The 21,253-nt window shown below is 49.5% G+C and overlaps 2 protein-coding genes across 2 annotated transcripts in view; both read right to left on the bottom strand.

Annotated features, from left to right (window-relative positions):
* The window catches only part of LOC129693418 (unconventional myosin-VIIa-like), an 88,769-nt gene extending 78,517 nt beyond the window's left edge, over positions 1–10,252 (bottom strand). The window contains exons 1-4 of the mRNA XM_055630246.1: positions 9,910–10,252; positions 8,671–8,777; positions 7,711–7,848; positions 4,048–4,206 (exon numbers count right to left, since the gene is read on the bottom strand). Coding sequence (XP_055486221.1) covers positions 4,048–4,206; positions 7,711–7,848; positions 8,671–8,777; positions 9,910–10,030 — 525 coding nt within the window. The 5' untranslated portion in view covers positions 10,031–10,252. The remainder of the gene's footprint in view (positions 1–4,047; positions 4,207–7,710; positions 7,849–8,670; positions 8,778–9,909) is intronic.
* A 617-nt stretch (positions 10,253–10,869) lies between these two features.
* Positions 10,870–20,996, bottom strand: LOC129693416 (unconventional myosin-VIIa-like; the record flags this gene model as incomplete). Its single annotated transcript, XM_055630244.1, has 4 exons — positions 10,870–10,875; positions 14,149–14,359; positions 18,855–18,997; positions 20,871–20,996. Coding segments are annotated over 4 exons (486 nt in total), but the record flags the coding sequence as incomplete, so codon positions are not given.
* Positions 20,997–21,253: the final 257 nt, after the last annotated feature.

Below are 21,253 nucleotides of genomic sequence, written 5' to 3'. Positions count from 1 at the left end.
AAGGAAACGGTGAAAGTTGGTTTAAAATGAAAGACCTTAAGTTTAGTTTAGTTTAGAGTTTGCCACAGAAGGCTGTGGAGGCCAAGTCAATGGATATGTTTAAGTCCAAGATAGGAATATTCTTGATTAGTACGGGTGTCAGGGGTTATGGGGAGAAGGCAGAGGAATGGGGTTGGGAGGGAGAGATAGATCAGCCACGATTGAATGGCTGAGTGGACTTAATGGGCCGAATGGCCTAATTCTGCTCCTATCACTTATGCCCTTATGATACATAGCGGAAACAGGCCCTTCAGCCCATCAAGTCCACGCCGACCAGCGATCCCCACACATTAACACTATTCTACACACACTAGGGACAATTGTACATAAATATCAAGTCCTCTCAACCCCATTCTCCTGCCTTCTCCCTTACTAACCAAATCCAAAGTTGTGCGGATTTGTAGGTTAAGTGACATCGGAAAATACTTCCTCCTATTGTGTAGGGAGTGGATGTAAAAGTGGGATAACATAGAACATAAAGTGGGATAACATCTGCATAAGCATGTTGGGATAGTGGGGTGTATTCCCTTATCATGTATCTGAAAACTGTGAACGGCTCAATTGTAATCATGTATTGTCTTTCCGCTGACTGGTGAGCACGCAACAAAAGCTTTTCACTGTACCTCCCTACACGTGACAATAAACTGAACTGAGTTCTAATTTGTATTGAACTTTTTTCAAATTTTAAACTCATTTATTTTGAAAACTTATAACAGAACTACAAATATTAACTTCAAATAATTTTGGTGAACATACTTTATTTACAGAATGATTGAAAAAAAACATTTAAAAGATTAATCTGTAAAGTTATATTGAAATTTTGCTCTTAACTAAAGTAGGCATGCAGGTACAGCAGGCAGTGAGGAAAGCAAATGGCATGTTGGCCTTCAGAGCAATAGGATTTGAGTTTAGGAGCAAGGAGGTCTTACTGCAGTTGTACAGGGCCCTGGTGAGACCACACCTGGAGTATTGTGTGCAGTTTTTGGTCCCCTAATTTGAGGAAGGACATTCTTGCTATTGAGGGAGCCCAGCGTAGGTTTACCAGGTTAATTCACTGGATGGCGGGACTGACATATGAAGAAAGAATGGATCGACTGGGCTTTTATTCACTGGAATTTAGAAGGATGAGAGGCAATCTTGTAGAGGCATGTAAAATTCTTAAGGGTTTGGACACGCTAGAGGCAGGAAACATGGCCCTGATGTTGGGGGAGTCCAGAACCAGGGGCCACAGTTTCAGAATAAGGAGTAAGCCATTTAGGACTGAGATGATGAAACGTTATTTCACCCAGAGAATTGTGAGTCTGTGGAATTCTTTGCCACAGAGGGTGGTGGAGGCCGGTTCTCTGGATACTTTCAAGAGAGAGCTGGATAGGGCTCTTCCAGGACAAGGGGTCACAGCTTAAGGATAAAGGGGAAATCCTTTAAAACCGAGATGAGAAGAACTTTTTTCACGCAGAGAGTGGTGAATCTCTGGAACTCTCTGCCACAGAGGGTAGTTGAGGCCACTTCATTGGCTATATTTAAGAGGGAGTTAGATGTGGCCCTTGTGGCTAAGGGGATCAGGGGGTATGGAGAGAAGGCAGGTACGGGATACTGAGTTGGATGATCAGCCGTGATCATATTGAATGGCGGTGCAGGCTCGAAGGGCCGAATGGCCTACTCCTGCACCTAATTTCTATGTTTCTATGTTTCTATGTTTAAAGATAGCGGAGTCAGGGGATATGGGGAGAAGGCAGGAACGGTGTACTGATTGTGGATGATTAGCCATGACCACATTGAATGGCGATGCTGGCTCGAAGGGCCAAATGGCCTACTCCTGCACCTATTGTCTATTGTCCATTGTCACCCAGAGAGTTGTGAATCTGTGGAATTCTATACCACAGAAGGCCGTGGAGACCAATTCACTGGATGTTTTCAAGAGAGAGTTAGATTTAGCTCTTAGGGCTAACGGAATCAAGGGATATGGGGAGAAAGCAGGAGCGGGGAACTGATTTTGGATGATCAGCCATTGAATGGCAGTGCTGGCTGGAAGGGCCGAATGGCCTGCACCGGCACCTATTTTCTATGTTTAACTGCATTCTTTACTTATGAGGGGGTTTGTTCAGCAGTCTGATAACAGCAGGGCGGAGGGTGTTCCGTTCTTTAGAATCTTCTGCCTGATGGAAGGGGGATGTGGACAGGAAACACACGTTGGCAGAAGTTTGCACAGGATGTTTGTCCTTTTATACCAGAACTAACAACAACACGTGAGCAGTGGTCCAACGACAGGATATGGGTGGCAGAGCGGGCCGGCTAATAAAGCTGCTGCCTCACAGCCACAGACCCGGGTTTGATTCCGACATCGGGTGCTGTCCGTGCGGAGTTTGCACGTTCTGCCCTGTCACCCCGTGGGTTTTCTCCAGGTGCTCCAGTTTCCTCCCGCGCCCCAAAGACGTGCAGGTTTGTGTAAAATTGTCCGCAGTGTGTCGGGAGTGGATGAGAAAGCGGGATAACATCTCTTTACCCCAGAGTAGGGGAATCAAGGACCAGAGGACACAGGTTCAAGGTGAAGGGGGAAAGATTTAATAGGAATCTGAGGGGTAACTTTTTCACACAAAGGGTGGTGGGTTTATGGAACAAGCTGCCAGAGGAGGTAGTTGAGGCTGGGACTATCCCAACGTTTAAGAAACAGTTGGACAGGTACATGGATAGGACAGGTTTGGAGGGATATGGATCTTTGCGAGCGGCCCGGGCCAAAACTCCTCAGCTGGCCCGCCGGCTGGGCTTTGTGTACAGTCCAACACCCGGGGCCAACTCATCATTCACCCAGACACGGCCCAGTCGGTCAACGAATTGCCGTGGGGAATTTGTCCCTTACTTTGACCTTTGGTCCCTTGTTTGGGAGTGAGAGAGTTGGCAACACTACCTGGAACAGGCGTGGTGGTGGAGGCAGAGACAAGAGTGGCATTTAAGAGGCTTTTAGGCCGGCACATGGAAGTGAATGGAATAGAGGGACATGGATCATGTACAGGTGGATGAGAACAGTGTAACTAGGCAACGTGATTGTCACCAACATTGTGGGCCGAATGGCCTGTTCCTGTGCTGTACTATGTTCTTTTTCAGTTTATTCAGTTTTTAGTTTCAAAAATATAGCGCAGATACAGGCCCTTTGGCCCAGCGAGTCTGTGCCGACCAGCGATCCCCGCTTCTTCCCACCCCCTCCACCCCCTGAAGAAGGGTCTCGACCCGAAACGTCACCTATTCCTTCGTGCCATAGATGCTGAATAGACAATAGACAACTCACCACTCTCTGTGAGAAGAAGTGTTTCCTCGTCTCCGTTCTAAATGGCTTACCACCTTATTCTTCAACTGAGGCCCCTGGTTCTGGACTCCCCCAACATGGGGAACATGTTTCCTGCCTCTAGCGTGTCCAAACCCTTAATAATCTTATATGTTTCAATAAGATTCAATGAGAATGTACGAATGAAGGATAGAAGACGTGCAAATTGTGACACTGGAGGAAGAAATAGGGGTGAGAGGGGATAGGGGGAGAAACAGGCGCAGATGCAGGTGGGGCCGAGCATTTGCATAAGTGAAAGGAGCAGGATTAGGCCATTCGGCCCATCAATACTATGTCATTCAATCATGCCTTGAATTCCTCTCTCCCTCCTAACCCCATTCCCCTGCCTCCTCCCCATATCCCCTGTACTAATCAAGAATCTATCTCTCTCTGCCTTAAAAACATCCACTGACTCGGCCTCCACAGCCGTCTGTGGTGATGAGATGAATTCCACAGATTCACCACCCTCTGACTAAAGAGATTTGTAGATGCTGGTTGGACAGAGGCCAGTGATGGAGAGACATAAAGTGTGAGGTAAGGAGAGAAAAGTGAAGCCGGAGGAAGGAAGATAGATGGAATGGGACTGGATGGAGGGAGGGGCAGGGGGGGGGAGGGGCAGGGGGAGGGGGGGGGGGGAGGGAGGGGGGGAGGGGGTAGGGATCTAGGGAGGGGTAATGTTTGATGCTCACCTGTTTATAAGCCGGTTTGACCCCAGGCATCAAGACCCGGTACCGGTCGACAAACTCCACAAAGGTGTAGCGGATGGGATAGCCCGCCCTGCGGATACGAATGGTCTCCATCATGCCAGAGTACCTCAGCTGCCGCACACACAACTCCCGGTCAAACAGCTGTTGGTGCAGCCAAGAGCAACATGTCAGCAACACGCAACAATGGAGAGCAACACACCAAGCACACGGAACAGAGAGCAACACGCAACAATAGAGAGCAACACGCCAACCACACGGAACAGAGAGCAACACGCCAGCAACACGCAACAATGGAGAGCAACACGCCAGCCACACGCAACAATAGAGAGCAACACGCCAACCACACGGAACAGAGAGCAACACGCCAAGCACATGGAACAGAGAGCAACATGCCAAGCACACGGAACAGAGAGCATGACGCCAACCACACACAATGGAAAGCAACACGCCAGCCACACGGAACAATAGAGAACAGAACGCCAAGCACACGGAACAGAGAACATGCCGGCGACATGGAACAGAGAACAACACACCAGCCACACGCACACATTAAGAGCAACACATCAGCCACACGCAAGAATAGAGAGCGACATGCCAACCACACGCAAGAATAAAGAGCAACATGCCAACCACACGCAAGAATAGAGAGCAACACGCCAACCACACGCAAGAATAAAGAGCAACATGCCAACCACACGCAAGAATAGAGAGCAACACGCCAACCACACGCAAGAATAGAGAGCAACATGCCAACCACACGCAAGAATAAAGAGCTAAACATTATGATGAAACCAGGAACTCAGATGCTGGTTTACAAAAGATGCAACAAAGAGTTTAGTTTAGTTTCGAGATACAGCGCGGAAACAGGCCCTTCGGCCCACCGTGTCCAGACCGACCTGCGATCCCCACACATCACCCCACACACACGAGAGACAATTTACAATTTCCAATAAGCCAATTATTCTACAAACCTGTACGTCTTTGGAATGTAGGAGGGAACCGGAGCACCCGGAGAAAACCCACGTGGTCACGGGGAGAAGGTACAAACTCCGCACAGACAGCGCCCGTAGTCAGGATCGAACCCGGGTCTCTGGCGCAGTGAGGCAGCAACTCTACCGTTGTGCCACCGTGCTGTAGTGCTGGAGTGAAACTCCGAGCCGGCCCAATCTCTCCCCGTAGCCCCCCCCCCCCCATGCCCTCCATTCCTGCCGACTCACATCTTTCTGCACCCGTCCCACTTCATGGCATCCTTCCCAGAGCAAGGTGACTCAAACGGAACACCACACTCCAATCACAGGCTCACAAACCTTGTGTATAACTGTCACGTTGCCTCGGCAAGGCCAGCAGCATAAACAAGGACCAGTCTCACCCCTGGCCACTCCCTCTTCTCCCCCTCTCCCATCGGGCGAGAGGTACAGAAGTGTGGAAGCTCACACCTCCAGGTTCAGGGACACTTTCTTCCCAATTTTCATCACCATCACCATCATTGTTGAAACCATCAACAGCACGCTGCCTTACAATACTGTGTACAACAGTGATCGCAACTTCTACTGAAGTGTGGATGGCCGTTGGCTCGCTAGGAGCTCATCCACCCTTTGACAGGTCTTGTTTTTGGTCCTGCTGGGGGTCCACAGCCCCCTCCTCACCTGGCAAACCAGGTGGGGGAGACGGTTTAGTCGCCGACTATCCGACCATGGAGCGGGTAGCACGGGATTACATGGTACCCATGGTGGGGAGACTACAATCCCACCCCCCCCGACCAGACCTTGCCAGTTATCACCAGTCAATTGAACCATCCTACTAACAACTAGAGAGTGGTCCTGAGCTCCCATCTACCTCACTGGAGACCATCTGGCTATCTTTAATCGGACTTTACCTTGCACTTAAAGGGCCAGTCCCACTTGGCGATTTTATTCGGCAACTGCAGGCATCATCGACTGGCGTATCAGGTCACCGAAACGTTGCAGCGTGATGACGTATTGGCGTGCGGAGTTTCCGTGTAAGTGTTGACACATTTATTTTGCCGCCCGCTGGGTTTTGAAATGTTCAAAACCTCTTGGCGACCCTGACGTGATGCCGGAAGTCGGCGAAAAAAACCTGCCAAGTGTGACAGGCCCTTTAGTTGTACCCTCTGCCCTGAATCTACACTATGGATTGTAATCATCTACAGACCGTCTGCTGAATGGATAGCGTGCAACAAAAAAAGGCTTTAGAAACATAGAAACATAGAAACATAGAAACATAGAAATTAGGTGCAGGAGTAGAGGCCATTTGGCCCTTCGAGCCTGCACCGCCATTCAATATGATCATGGCTGATCATCCAACTCAGTATCCCGTACCTGCCTTCTCTCCATACCCCCTGATCCCCTTAGCCACAAGGGCCACATCTAACTCCCTCTTAAATATAGCCAATGAACTGGCCTCAACTACCCTCTGTGGCAGAGAGTTCCAGAGATTCATCACTCTCTGTGTGAAAAAAGTTCTTCTCATCTCGGTTTTAAAGGATACCGTGCACTGTATCTCGGTACACGTCACAATAAACTAAACTAAACTAACATGACGTCCAAACTGAAGAAGGGTTCTGACCCAAGAAGTCACCTAACCCTGTACTCCAGAGATGCTGTCAGTCCCGCAGAATTACTCCAGCATTTTGTACTTATCTGCGGTCGAAGCAGCATCCTACACAGCCCGAGTTCTAAGCTCAGATCCCCGAATGATGGAAGGCCAGTTTGCCAAAAGTCTTATTCACCAGCGGTAGAGTTGCTGTCCTAACAGCGCCAGGAACCCTGGTTACACCCTGACTACGGGTGCTGTCGGTACGGAGTTTGCACGTTCTCCCCGTGACCGGCGTGGGTTTTCTCAGAGATCTCCGGTTTCATAGAAACATCGAAAATAGGTGCAGGAGGAGGCCATTCGGCCCTTCGAGCCAGCACCGCCATTCATTGTGATCATGGCTGATCGTCCCCTATCAATAACCCGTGCCTGCCTTCTCCCCATATCCCTTGACTCCACTAGCCCCTAGAGCTCTATATATCTCTCTCTTAAATCCATCCAGTGACTTGGCCTCCACTGCCCTCTGTGGCAGGGAATTCCACAAATTCACAATTCTCTGGGTGAACATTATTTTTCTCACCTCAGTCTTAAATGACCTCCCCTTTATTCTAAGACTGTGGCCCCTGGTTCTGGACTCGCCCAACATTGGGAACATTTTTCCTGCATCTCGCTTGTCCAGTCCTTTTATAATTTAATATGTTTTTATAAGATTCCCCCTCATCCTTCTAAACTCCAGTGAATACAAGCCTAGTCTTTTCAATCTTTCCTCATATGACAGTCCCGCCATCCCAGGGATCAATCTGGTGAACCTACGCTGCACTGCCTCAATCACAAGGATGTCCTTCCTCCCACACTCCAGAGGCGTACAGATCTGTAGGTTAGTTGGTCTGGTGTGAAATGTAAATTGCCTCTAGTGTGCGTAGGATAGTGTTAGTGCGCTGGGATCGCTGGTTGGCTCGGACACAGTGGGCCAAAGGGTCCAGTATCTACGCTGTAACTACAAACTAAACAAAACACCGCGCCCGTTATTCCGCGACGTGAGAAGTTTGAACCAAGGGCCCATCGCGACCAAAACCCGCTGGCGGTTCCTACCATGGATTTCTTGTACTCATTGGGCTTGATGCAACGGACAAAGAAGGGCTGGCAGACACCGAGAGTTCTCATCAGCAGCTCCAGCGAGCGTTTGAACTGGCTGCTCAGCGTCGGCGAGCGTTTCCTGGTCTCCGCGCCCTGGAGGAAAGAGAAAGGAGCGGACAATGGAGTTACTAAAGCTACAGGAAACTGCGGAAAAACAGGAGACACTTTCCTATTGCATGGTTGGCTGGGCTGACCCTGGCGTTTAACTCCTGCACTGCTGTGCAGCCGCTAGTTTAGCTCAATCAGTTTAGTTTAGTTTAGAGATACAGTGCGGAAACAGGCCCTTCGGCCCACCGGGTCCGTGCCGGCCAGTGATCTCCAAACACCAACACTGGCCTGCACACACACACACACAGTAGGGACAATACACAATTTCACTGAAGCCAATGACGGGAATAATTGTACACATTTGGGATGTGGGAGGAAACTGGAGAAATCCTGGAAAAATCCCACGCAGGTCACGGGGAGAACGTGCAAACTCCGTACAGACAGAACCCGTAGTTGAGATCGGACCTGGCCTCCGGCGCTGTAAGGCAGTATCTCTACCGCTGAGTCCCCATGCCACCCATCGATGGAATAACTGGGATAGGCAGCGTCAAAAAGCACCCGAGGTCAGGATCGAACTGGGGTCTCTGGCACGCAAACCCAACTTGCAGGGTTAAGGGGAAAAATCGCAGGAGCTGGTGAGGATTTGGTGGCCCTGATCCCTTTGGGAACCCCAGCCTGTTGATCGTGGACCCCCACCCACCCCCACCCCCCCCATGGCCGACGGCCGGTATCTCAGCCTCTCGGAGGCCGTGACCTCTGTTGGACCAGCAAATACGGACAATCCGGAAAGGCTCCAGAGCCAAGGGGGCCGGGAAACCGGTAGTGGACCTCCATTCCCCTCGTTAAAAATATAGATGTGGTGGTTACCATGGCAACATCGGCCTGGAAGATCTGTTTGATGAACTTATTCTTGGAGGAGTGGACCAGTTGGATGATGTCTCCGTGAAGAGTGTCGCGGTTCTTCTCCAGAAAACCTGGCAAGAGGAGGGGATGCATGTGATGCGCGGGTTAGACCGACATTTATTTGCATATAGCTGGTCATAGAATCGCAAAGCACGGAAGCAGGCCCTTCGGTCCACTAGTTCATGCTGACCGAGATGCCCCGTCTACACCAGATTCATACAGTGTGGACACAGGCCCTTCGGCCAAACTTGCCCACACCAACCAACATGCTCCATCTACACTAGTCCCACCTGCCTGCGTTTGGCCCTCATCCCTCTCGACCCGAAACGTCACCTATTCCTTCGTGCCATAGATGCTGAATAGACAATAGACAATAGGTGCAGGAGTAGGCCATTCGGCCCTTCGAGCCAGCACCGCCATTCAATGTGATCATGGCTGATCATCCCCAATCAGTACCCCGTTCCTGCCTTCTCCCCACATCCCCTGACTCCGCTATCTTTAAGAGCCCTCTCTAGCTCCCTCTTGAAAGTATCCAGAGAACCGGCCTCCACTGCTCTCTGAGGCAGAGAATTCCACAGACTCACAACTCTCTGTGAGAAAAAGGGTTTCCTCGTCTCCGTTCTAAACGGCTTACCCCTTATTCTTAAACTGTGGCCCCTGGTTCTGGACTCCCCCAACATCGGGAATGTTTTTTCTAGCCTCTAGCGTGTCCAAACCCTTAATAACATTATATGTTTCAATGAGATACCCTCTCATCCTTCTAAACTACAGGGTAGACAAAATTGCTGGAGAAACTCAGCGGGTGCGGCAGCATCGATGGAGCGAAGGAAATAGGCGACGTTTCTGGCCGAAACCCTTCTTCCCAGCCACATTTGTAAAACAAAACCCAGACCCGATACACAGCCACATTTGTAAAGCCTTCTCTCCATAGATGCTGCCGCACCCGCTGAGTTTCTCCAGCAATTTTGTCTACCTTCGATTTTCCAGCATCTTGAACTTCTAAACTCCAGAGTGTACAAGCCCAGCTGCTCCATTCTCTCAGCATATGACAGTCCCGCCATCCTGGGAATTAACCTTGTAAACCTACGCTGCACTCCCTCAATAGCAAGAATGTCCTTCCTCAACTTAAACAACCATCCATTACTTTAGTGATTATTGTTCAGATTATTTGTCATTGTTTGTTACAAATTATCATCAGCTTACCTTTCGTCTCATAGTAGACAATTCCAGCAAAATGGCTGATGCCAAACTGGGTCTCATAGTTGTTCTTTGGTGGGATGTAGTAAGCATTGAGCTTGTGCTGAGAGTTCAGTTTGTTCAGCATCGTTGTGTCTGTGCCCTAGGGGGAGATAGTCTTGTGAACGGAAGCCTATTATAAAACAATCTTGGAGCAACTCCTAGAGTCATAGAATCTTACAGAGTGGAAATAGACCCTTCGTCCCACCTTGCCCAACACCAGCCAACATGTCCCATCTACACTAGTCCCACCTGGTCCATATCCCTCCAAACCTGTCCTATCCATGAACAGTACCTTTCTTAAATGTTGTGATGGTACCTGCCTCAAATGCCCTTTGCATGAAAATGCCATGCCTCGGGTTCCTATTCAATCTATCCCCACTCACCTTAAACCCATGTCCTCTGGTCCTCAATTCCGCTACTCTTGGCAAGGGACAGTGCGCCTACCCGATCTATTCCTCTCATGACTTTGTACACCTCTATAAGATCAGCCCTCATCCTCCTGCGCTCCAATACATAGTGACCCAGCCTGCTCAACCTCTCCCTGTAGCTCAGACCCTCTAGTCCTGGCAACATCCTCGTAAATCTTCTCTGCACACTTTCATCTATTAATCTTTTATCAAATGGATGGTGGTTTTATTTCCCACTGACTTCAATCAGGGAGACGTGAAGGGAATTTAAATGGAGGTTTTCACATATAAATCGTGCTCAAGGTAAATATCTTAAGTTGTAAAGTTCTTAAACATGTAGAGCAGGAAAATCATAATCAATACAATAATATAACTGCAGGTGCAAAACATCTGAAATAAGAACGGAAAGAGCTCAACGTCAGGCACGAGCCATTGGGGGAACAAGTCTGGAGATACAGCATGGAAACAGGCCCTTCGGCCCAAGACCACACCGACCAACATTCACTCGTACACTAGTTCAACCCTACATTAGAGAAACATATAAAATAATAACAGGACTGGACAAACTAGATGCAGGAAAAATGTTCCCAATGTTGGGGGAGTCCAGAACCAGGAGCCACAGTCTTAGAATAAAGGGGAGGTCATCTAAGACTGAGGTGAGAAAAAACTTTTTCACCCAGAGAGTTGTGAATTTGTGGAATTCCCTGCCACAGAGGGCAGTGGAGGCCAAATCACTGGATGGATTTAAGAGAGAGTTAGATAGAGCTCTAGGGGCTAGTGGAGTCAAGGGATATGGGGAGAAGGCAGGCACGGGTTATTGATAGGGGACGATCAGCCATGATCACAATGAATGGCGGTGCTGGCTCGAAGGGCCGAATGGCCTCCTCCTGCACCTATTTTCTATGTTTCTATGTACACACAATGGTCAAGTTACAGAAGCCCATTAACCTACAAACCTGCACGTTTAGGAGTGTGGGAGGAAACCGAAGCACCAGGAGAAAACCCCCTAGGTCCCGAGGGGAACGTACAAACTCCGTACAGCCAGCACCTGTAGTCAGGATGGAACCCGGGTCTCTGACACTGTGAGGCAGTAACTCTACCACTGTGTCACCATGCCGCCCACCGATGGAATAATTCGGATAGGCAGCGTCAAAATGCACCCGAGGTCAGGATTGAACCGGGGTCTCTGGCACTCAAGTCCAACTTGCTGGATTGAGGGGAAAAATCAGAAGAGCTGGTGAGGATTTGATGGACCTGATCCCTTTGGGAATCCCAGCTTCTTGATTGTTGACCCCCCACCCCCACCTCTCTTTCAGGCACCGAATCAGAAGATCATAGGTGATAGGAGCAGAATTAGGCCATTCGGCCCATCAAGTCTACTCCGCCATTCAATCATGGCTGATCTATCTCTCCCTCCTAACCCCATTCTCCTGCCTCTCCCCATAACCTCTGGCACCCGTACTAATCAAGAATCTATCTATCTCTACCTTGAAAATATCAATTAAATGCCTCCACAGCCTTGTGTGGCAAAGAGTTCCCCATATTCACCACCCTCCGACTAAAGAAATTACTCCATATTTCCTTTCGTAAGCAAAGTTGTTTAATTCTGAGGCTGGGACCTCTGGTCCTAGACTCTCCCACTAGTGGAAACATTGTCCCCACATCCACTCTATCCGGGCCTTTCATTATTCTGTATGTTCCAATCATCCTTCTAAACTCCAGCGAGTACAGGCCCAGTGCCGACAAACGCTCATCATATGCACTCATTCCTGGGATCATTCTTGTAAACCTCCTCTGGACCCTCTCCAGAGCCAGCACATCCTTCATCAGATATGGTGCCCAAAACCGCTCACAATACTCCAAATGCGGCCTGACCAGCGCCTTATAGAGCCCCAGCATCACATCCTTAATGGTGTATTCTAGCTCTCGAGAAAAATGCTAGCATTGTCACGGACCCCCTTATACAGAATGTACAGAATAGTGAAAGGATTGGATAGAACGGATGTGGAGAGGATGTTTTCACTAGTGGGAGAGTCTAGGACTAGAGGTCACAGCCTCAGAATTAAAGGACGTTCTTTTAGGAAGGTGCTGGAGGAATTTCTTTAGTCAGAGGGTGGTGAATCTGTGGAATTCTTTGCCACCAGAGGCTGTGGAGGCCAAGTCAATGGATATTTTTAAGGCAGAGATAGATAGATAGATTTTTCCCATTCCATCTCTCTATAGATGCTGCCTCACCCACTGAGTTACTCCAGCATTTTGGGTCTACCTTAGATTCTTGATTAGTATGGGTGTCAGGGGTTATGGGGAGGTGGCCATAGACAATAGGTGCAGGAGTAAGCCATTCGGCCCTTCGAGCCAGCACCGCCATTCAATGTGATCATGGCTGATCATCCCCAGGGAGAGATAGATCAAGCTGGCATGGTTGAATGGCGGAGTAGACTCGATGGGCCGAATGGCCTAGTTCTGCTCCTGCCACTCGTGACCTCATGACCTCTCTCCCCCTTTCGTGTTCTTATTCTAAGTCTAAAGTCTACACCCAACTTGAGAGTCTTCGATTTACAACAGGAGTCTCTACCCAATGCTGGCAGCAAGACAACTCCAAATGGCAGCACACTCACTGTCTACTAGAGGAGCAAGATAGACCACTAGGCGAAAAAGGCGTAGTTGGTCATGGGTAATTTTTTCCGCCATTTTGGGAATCAAAAAATTTGGGAAGTTTTTTTTTTAAATCGGCTTCAGTCATGGCGTACACATCTACAAGCGTAGTGTGCAGTTTTGCTATAAAATGCTCGAATCGCCAATGTAAGCAACCCGACCTGTCTTTCTTCGGGTTCCTCACTAAAGACGTAAGGTAAAAAAAAAATTAAGACTTTCTGTGGTGTAGCCTGCCCGATCTCTCCCTATAGCTCAGATCGTGGAGCCGGGGGGTCGCCAGATGAAGCGCTCCGATCGCTAGCCCGCGGACTATAACGTCCTAAAGCCGCGCGCGGTCCTTGTAGCTTCTACAGAACTACATACACAACATCTCCCTTCGTCCTGTGCAGCGCCACCTGCTGCACGGGAGGAGCAACGGGTCCCCACACCCCACACAGTCCACCAAACATCACACCTGACCTCCCGGTGGCTCAGCACTTCAACTCCCCCTCCCATTCCGTATCCGACCTCTCTGTCCTGGGTCTCCTCCATGGCCAGAGCGAGCACCACCGGAAATTGGAGGAACAGCACCTCATATTCCGCTTGGGCAGTCTGCACCCTAGTGGTGACTTCTCCAATTTCCGGTAGCCCTTGCTGTCTCCTCCCCTTCTCATCTCTTCCTCAGCCCTCAGGCTCCTCCTCATCCTTTTTCCTTTCTTCTCCCCCCCCACCCCACCCCCCCCACCCCCCCCACCCTCCATCAGTCTGAAGAACGTTGCCTATTTCCTTCGCTCCATGCAAAGAGTTGAACAATCTCCACTGTAGGAAATAGGTAACGTTTCGGGCCGAAACCCTTCCGGGTTTCGGCCTGAAACGTTGCCTATTTCCTTCGCTCCATAGATGCTGCTGCACCCGCTGAGTTTCTCCAGCAATTTTGTCTACCTTCGATTTTCCAGCATCTTGAACTTCTAAACTCCAGAGTGTACAAGCCCAGCCGCTCCATTCTCTCAGCATATGACAGTCCCGCCATCCCGGGAATTAACCTGGTGAACCTACGCTGCACTCCAGCACTTTTGTCTACCTTGGATTTTCCAGCATCTGCAGTTCCTTCATAAACACTCGACCACCTCTCTACCCCCCTCACCGCGTCTACACCCCGTACCTTGGGGAATTTGCTCTCCTCATCGATGAGTGAGATGATATTCATGGGCTTGAGGGCAATCATGTCCAGGGCATCCTGGTTGTCGGTGAACTCGATGTGCTGCCAGTTGATGTTCTCCAGGTTGTACTCCTCCTGCTCCAGCTTGAACACGTGGCGTACAAAGAACTGCTGCAGGTTCTCGTTGGCAAAGTTGATGCACAGCTGCTCAAAGCTGCAGCGGGGACGACACACAGGACAATCACAACACTTGTGGCCCCCAGATAAAACAATGCCCTTCAGCAGTTTAGTGGAAGGCCGACAAAAATGCTGGAGAAACTCAGCGGGTGAGGCAGCATCTATGGAGCGAAGGAATAGGTGACGTAGGGGTGGGGTGGGGGGGGGGGGGGGCGGGAAGAGGAAAGGAATTTTGTTGTGCATTTGCATTTCGTTGTCTCTGTACTGTACACTGACAATGACAATTACATTGAATCTGAATCTGAATCTGGAAGAGGCGGATACAGTGGGCTGTGGGAGAGCTGGGAAGGGGAGGGGAAGGAGGGAGAAAGCAGGGACTACCTGAAATTGGAGAAGTCAATGTTCATACCGCTGGGCCGAATGGCCTATTCCAGCACCTATTGTCCATTGTCTATTGAGTGTGTGTAGGATACTGGTGGTATGTGTGGGGATTGCTGGTTGGGCCGAAGGGCCAGTTTCCGTGCTGTATCTGTAAACTACACTATTTGATCCTTTGGTACACACAAAACGCTGGAGTAACTCAGCGGGACAGGCAGCATCTCTGGAGAGAAGGAATGGGTGACGTTTCGGGTCGAGACTCTTCTTCCCACTGATGTCAGGGGAGGGGGCGGGACAGTGATAGTGTGTAGTCGGAGACAGTAAGACTGGTGGGAGAACTGGGAAGGGGGAGGGGATGGAGAGAGTGGTAAAGCAAGGGCTATCTGAAGTTAGAGAAGTCAATGTTCATACCGCTGGGGTGTAAACTACCCAAGCGAAATATGGGGTGTTGCTCCTCCAATTTGCGGTGGGACTCAGACCCAGGACAGAAAGGTCGGATTCGGAATGGGAGAGGGAATTGAAGTGCTCACCCCCACGTCAGTCTGAAGAAGGCTCAACCCGAAATGTCCATTGATGCTGCCTCACCCGCTGAGTCTCTCCAGCATTTTTGTCTACCTTCAATTTTTCCAGCATCTTCAGTTCTTTCTTACACATAGGTTTAGTTTTAGTTTAGAGATACCTTAAAGTGGTGTCACAGGGTGATCGGGTAGTCCAGAAGGCTTTCAGCACATCGGCATGCACCAGTCTTCATCAGAGTATTGAGTCTAGTAGTTTTAGTTTAGTTTAGAGATACAGAGCGGAAACAGACCCTTCGGCCCAGCGGGTCTGCGCCGACCAGCGATCCCTGCACACTAACACTATCCTACACATTTTTACATTTACACCAAGCCAATTAACCTAAAAAACCTGTACGTCTTTGGAGTGTGGGAGGAAACCGAAGATCTCGGAGAAAACCCACGCAGGTCGCGCAGGGGAGAACGTACAAACTCCGGGCAACTCTACTGCTGCACCACCGTGACTGCCCAAAGTTCAGAAGTGATAGGAGCAGAATTAGGCTGTTAAGTCTCCTGCCTGCTGCTCATAACCCCTGACACCCGTACTAATCAAGAATCTATCTATCTATCTATCTATCTATCTATCTATCTATCTATCTATCTATCTATCTATCTATCTATCTATCTATCTATCTATCTATCTCTCTTAAAAATATTCACCACCCTCTAACTGAAGAAGTTCCTTCGCTCAACTTTGATAGGAATCTGAGGGGTTACCTTTTTACGCAGAATGTGGTGGGTGTACAAAACAAGCTGCCAGAGGAGTTAGTTGAGGTGGGGTCTATCCCAACATTTAAGAAACCGTTAGACAGGTACATGGATAGGACAGGTTTGGAGGGATATGGGCCACATATAGTGTAGCTGGGACATTGTTGGTCGGTGTGGGCAAGTTGGGCTGGTTGGGCTGAAGGGCCTGTTTCCACACTGTAACCACAGTCATACAGTGTGGAATTCGGCCTTTCATCTACACTAGTCCCACCCAATCAAGAACCAGAGACCATTTACAAGGAAATGCACAAAATGCTGGAGTAACTCGGAGAGTGAGGCAGCATCTCTGGAGAACATGGAGAGGTGACGTTACAGAGGCAAAGGGTGGAGTACACAACAAAAAGCTTTTCACTGTACCTCAGTACACATGACAATAAACTAATCTAAGTGAAGGTAGGCTAGTGTGCTTACTTTCTTAGAAGTTTAAATGAACATCTTAGTTTAGTTTAACTTATTGTGGCGAGATAAAGTGAAAAGCTGTTTGGTTGCTTGCTATTCAGTGTGCGGAAATATTATACATGATCACAAACAAGCTGTCCATAGTGAAGATACAGGATCTGTGGAACTCTCTGCCGCAGAAGGTAGTTGAGGCCAGTTGAGGTAGTGGGGTACCGCAAGGCTCAGTACTGGGACCCCAGCTATTTACAATATATATTAATGATCTGGATGAGGGAATTGAAGGCAATATCTCCAGGTATGCGGATGAAACCTGGACTGCGGGATGAAACCCAAATCTGAGGAAGGACATTATTGCCATAGAGGGAGTGCAGAGACGGTTCACCAGACTGATTCCTGGGATGTCAGGACTGTCTTATGAAGAAAGACTGGATAGACTTGGTTTATACTCTCTAGAATTTAGAAGATTGAGAGGGGATCTTATAGAAACTTACAAAATTCTTAAGGGGTTGGACAGGCTAGATGCAGGAAGATTGTTCCCGATGTTAGGGAAGTCCAGGACAAGGGGTCACAGCTTAAGGATAAGGCTGGAAGGGCCGAATGGCCTACTCCTGCACCTATTCTCTATGTTTCTATGATAAAGGGAATAACGTTTAGTGGCAAATATTTCCAGTAAAGTCCAATTTAAAATAGTTGGAGGGTCTCCAATGAGGTAGATGTTAGTGTTCAAGAGGGAGAGAGGAGGGTCAGGCCCACTCCCTAATTGTTCACAGGATGGTTCAGTTGCCTGATAAAGGGCCTGTCCCATTTGGCGATTTTTTTCGGCGACAGCCGGTTTAATATCAATGTCGCCAAAAGATTTTGAACATTCCAAAATCCAGCGGCAACAAAAACAATGTTGCGACACTTGAAAAAACACCGCACGTCAATATGCCACCGCCCCGTGTCAATGATGCCGGCAATCGCCAAAATAGTGGCACAGGTCCTTCACTGTCCCTGAATCCGGAGGTGTGCGTTCGTTTTCACACTTCTGTACCTCTTGCCCGATGGGAGAGGGGAGAAGAGGGAGTGGCCGGGGGTGAGACTGGCCCTTGATGATGCTGCTGGCCTTGCCGAGGCAGCGTGAGGTGTAGTGAGGTATATTACTTACAAAATTCTTAAGGGGTTGGACAGGCTAGATGCAGGAAGATTGTTCCCGATGTTGGGGAAGTCCAGGGCAAGGGGTCACAGCTTAAGGATAAAGGGGAAATCCTTTAAAACCGAGATGAGAAGAACTTTTTTCACACAGAGAGTGGTGAATCTCTGGAATTCTCTGCCACAGAGGGTAGTTGAGGCCAGTTCATTGCCTATATTTAAGAGGGAGTTAGATGTGGCCCTTGTGGCTAAGGGGATCAGGGGGTATGGAGAGAAGGCAGGTACGGGATACTGAGTTGGATGATCAGCCATGATCATATTGAATGACGGTGCAGGCTCGAAGGGCCGAATGGCCTACTCCTGCACCTAATTTCTATGTTTCTATGTTTCTATAGATGGAGTCCCATTGACAGCTTGGTTTGTGTGATGGGCTGGGGCAGAATGGACGTATTGGGCTGATGGACCTGTATAACTCCATGTACTCGAACTATCTGGGGCGGCACGGTGGTGCAGCGGTCGAGTTGCTGCCTCACAGCGCTAGATACCCGGGTTCGATCCCGACTGCGGGTGCCGTCTGTACGGAGTTTGTACATTCTCCCCGTGACCTCATTGGTTTTCTATAGGTGCTCCCATTTCCTCCCACACTCCAAATATGTACAGGCTTGTAGGAAAATTAGCCTCTGTACAGTACCGCTAATGTGGAGGCAGTGGGGTAGGAAGTGGGATCATTCTGACGTGTGAACAGTGGGCGCCACTGCCTCAAAGCGCCAGAGACATGGGTTCGATACCGACCTCGGCTGCTGTCTGTGTGGAGTTTGCAGGTTATTCTAAAGAGAGTTAGATTTAGCTCTTAGGGCAAACAGAATCAAGGGATATGGGGAGAAAGCAGGAACGGGGTACTGATTGATGCCCAAGATCTGATTGAAACCAAATAAGATTATTAAGGGTTTGGACACGCTAGAGGCAGGAAACATGTTCCCGATGTTGGGGGAGGCCAGAACCAGGGACCATAGTTTAGGAATAAGGGGTAAGCCATTTAGAACGGATAGGAGGAAAAAAATGTCCACACAGAGAGTTGTGAATCTGTGGAATTCTCTGCCTCAGAGGGCGGTGGAGGCCGGATCTCTGGATACTTTCAAGAGAGTTAAAAAGGGCTCTTAGGGATAGTGGAGTTAAAGGATATGGGGAGAAGGCAGGAACGGGGTACTGATTGGGGATGATCAGCCATGATCACATTGAATGGCGGTGCTGGCACATAAGGGCCGAATGGCCTACTCCTGCACCGGTTGTCTATTGTCTTACCTGTTGGCGTGGAAGTTCTCAAACCCAAAGATATCCAGTAGGCCGATGGATCTGCGCACGGTCTTGGGTTCCCGCGACGGAGGTTTGTAAATGGCAGCGTTGATCTTCTCGACTATCCAGACAAAGAGTCGCCCATAGATACCCTTGACAACAGACATGAGAGGGGGTGGGGGGGGGGGGGAGATACGTTGGAGATCAGGTTAAGCAGCTGTGGCAGGTATTATGTGAACACGCACTCACTCTCCTTTGACTCCCCTCCCATTTAACCTTCAGGTGGCGCTGCGGTAGAGTTGCTGCCTTACAGCGCCAGAGTCCCGGGTTCTTGTATTCTTGTATTCTTGTATTCTTGTATTCAAATTTATTGTCGTTGCCTCAATTTGAGACAACGAAATGAATTTCCCGTACAGCAGTATCGTTAAAAAAAAATCACAAGAAAAATAAATAATAAATAAATAATCAATAAATAATAAAACATATTAAAAAAATAAAATTGAAATTGAATTAAAATTTTAAAAAAGCACAAACACAGAAAGTCCACAACACAGCATAACATAAATGGCACCCAGGTGAGGACGGCACCATAGTCCAGCCAGCCTCCCCTCCGTGTCCATCCGTGGTCGGGGCCTTCCGAGCACCCGCAGTCGCCGCCCCGGGTGGCCCGATGTTCAGGCCCTCACGCCGGGCTGGTGGAACGCCGACGCCGAACCCCGACGGTGAGCATCCTCCTCCTCAGCGGCCCGGACCTTCTGATCAGCCGCCTCCCGCTGCTGGAGTCTGCAGCTCCTGAGTCCGCAGGTCGAGCCGGGCAGAGTCGCAGGACCCCGCGTTGTAATCAGCGCCGCCCGCGTTGGGAGCTCCGCAAACCGCAGCTCCTTGATGTTGGTGCAGCAGGTCCAGCACTCCGGGCTCCAGACGGCGACCCCCGGTAAGGCATCGCCAGCCCCGCGATGTTCCAGCGCTGTCCCGCCGCTGCTGGAGCTCCGGTCGATCCCGGCAGGAAAGGCCGCGCCAATCCAGGTAGGTAGGCCGCTGTGGGGGGGAGGGGGGGGGGGGGGGGGGGGGGGGGGGGGGGGGGGGAGGACGCGACTCGAATAATAGTCGCGTCCTCACCAGGAAGCGGCTGAAGGACGGTATCCCCCGCACCGTGCCCTCTTCCCCCACATAAAAAACACAAAAAAACACAAAAAAACACACTTTTAACATAACTAAATAAACAAAAAAACAAAAAGATACCGGGCTGTAGGTGGAGGCTGCTGGCACCAGCGCCACCGGAAGTACAAGAGTTCGATCCCGACTACAGGTGCTGCCTGTGTGTTCTCCCTGTGACCGTGTGACTCAAGAGTCAAGAGCATTTTATTGTCCGACGTCCCAAACAGAACAATGAAATTCTTAGGTGGACAGAAATGCTGGAGAAACTCAGCGGGTGAGGCAGCATCTATGGAGCGAAGGAATAGGTGACGTTTCGGGTTCTTCAGATACAAATCCTTACTTGCAGCAGCAGCAGCACAACAGAATATGTAAACATAGCACACTGTAGACAATATAATAGACGAGGGGAAAAAAATTGATCCTGACTCCGGGTGCTGTCTGTACGGAGTTTGTACGTTCTCCCTGAAGACAATATAGAGCCAATCCACTGAAGAAGGGTCCAAACCCAAAACATCACCTGTGCAAGACCTCCAGAGGTGCTGCCTGGCACACTGAGTTACTCCAGCACTCTGGGTCTCTTTTGGTGAAGGGACCCGTTAACAGATCAGGATTGAGCCAATAAAATGAAGGGTCCCAACCCAAATGGTTGCCTATCCATATCCTCTAGAGATGGGGCCACGGTGGTGGAATTCTCCGGGTGCTCCAGTTTCCTGCCGCACTCCAAAGATGTGTAGGTTAATTGGCTTCTGCAAATTGTCCCCTAGTGTACGATAAAGTTAGTGTACGGGGAGATCGCTGGAAGGTGCAGACTCTGCGGGCTGAATGGACTGTTTCCGTGCTGCATCTCTAAGCTCTAGTAAAACTCACCTTCACAAAAGCATCTCGGACATCAAGCGCTTGGACCATGTTGAGAGGAGTGGAGACGGTCTCTCCTCTTGTTATGATGGTGCGGCTGGTGAGACAGTTCTGAAGGTCCAGGCAATCTACCTGAAGGAGAAAGGAACAACGGTTTAGTTTAGTTTAAAGATACAGCGCGGAAACAGGCCCTTCGGCCCACCGAGTCCATGCTGGCCAGCAATCCCCGCACATTAACACACACATTGGACATTTTTAAACATTTACACCAAAGCCAATTAACCTGTAAACCTGTACGTCTTGGAGTGTGGGAGGAAACAAGAGCACTCGGAGAAACCCACGCAGTTCACGGGGAGAACGTACAAACTCCGTACGGACAAGCACCCTTAGTCAGG

Source organism: Leucoraja erinacea, unplaced genomic scaffold (genome assembly GCF_028641065.1).
Source record: "Leucoraja erinacea ecotype New England unplaced genomic scaffold, Leri_hhj_1 Leri_288S, whole genome shotgun sequence".
NCBI classification, from domain to species: domain Eukaryota; kingdom Metazoa; phylum Chordata; class Chondrichthyes; order Rajiformes; family Rajidae; genus Leucoraja; species Leucoraja erinaceus.
Note: the sequence above shows the minus strand (reverse complement) of the source record. Positions and strands in the feature narration are given on the sequence as shown.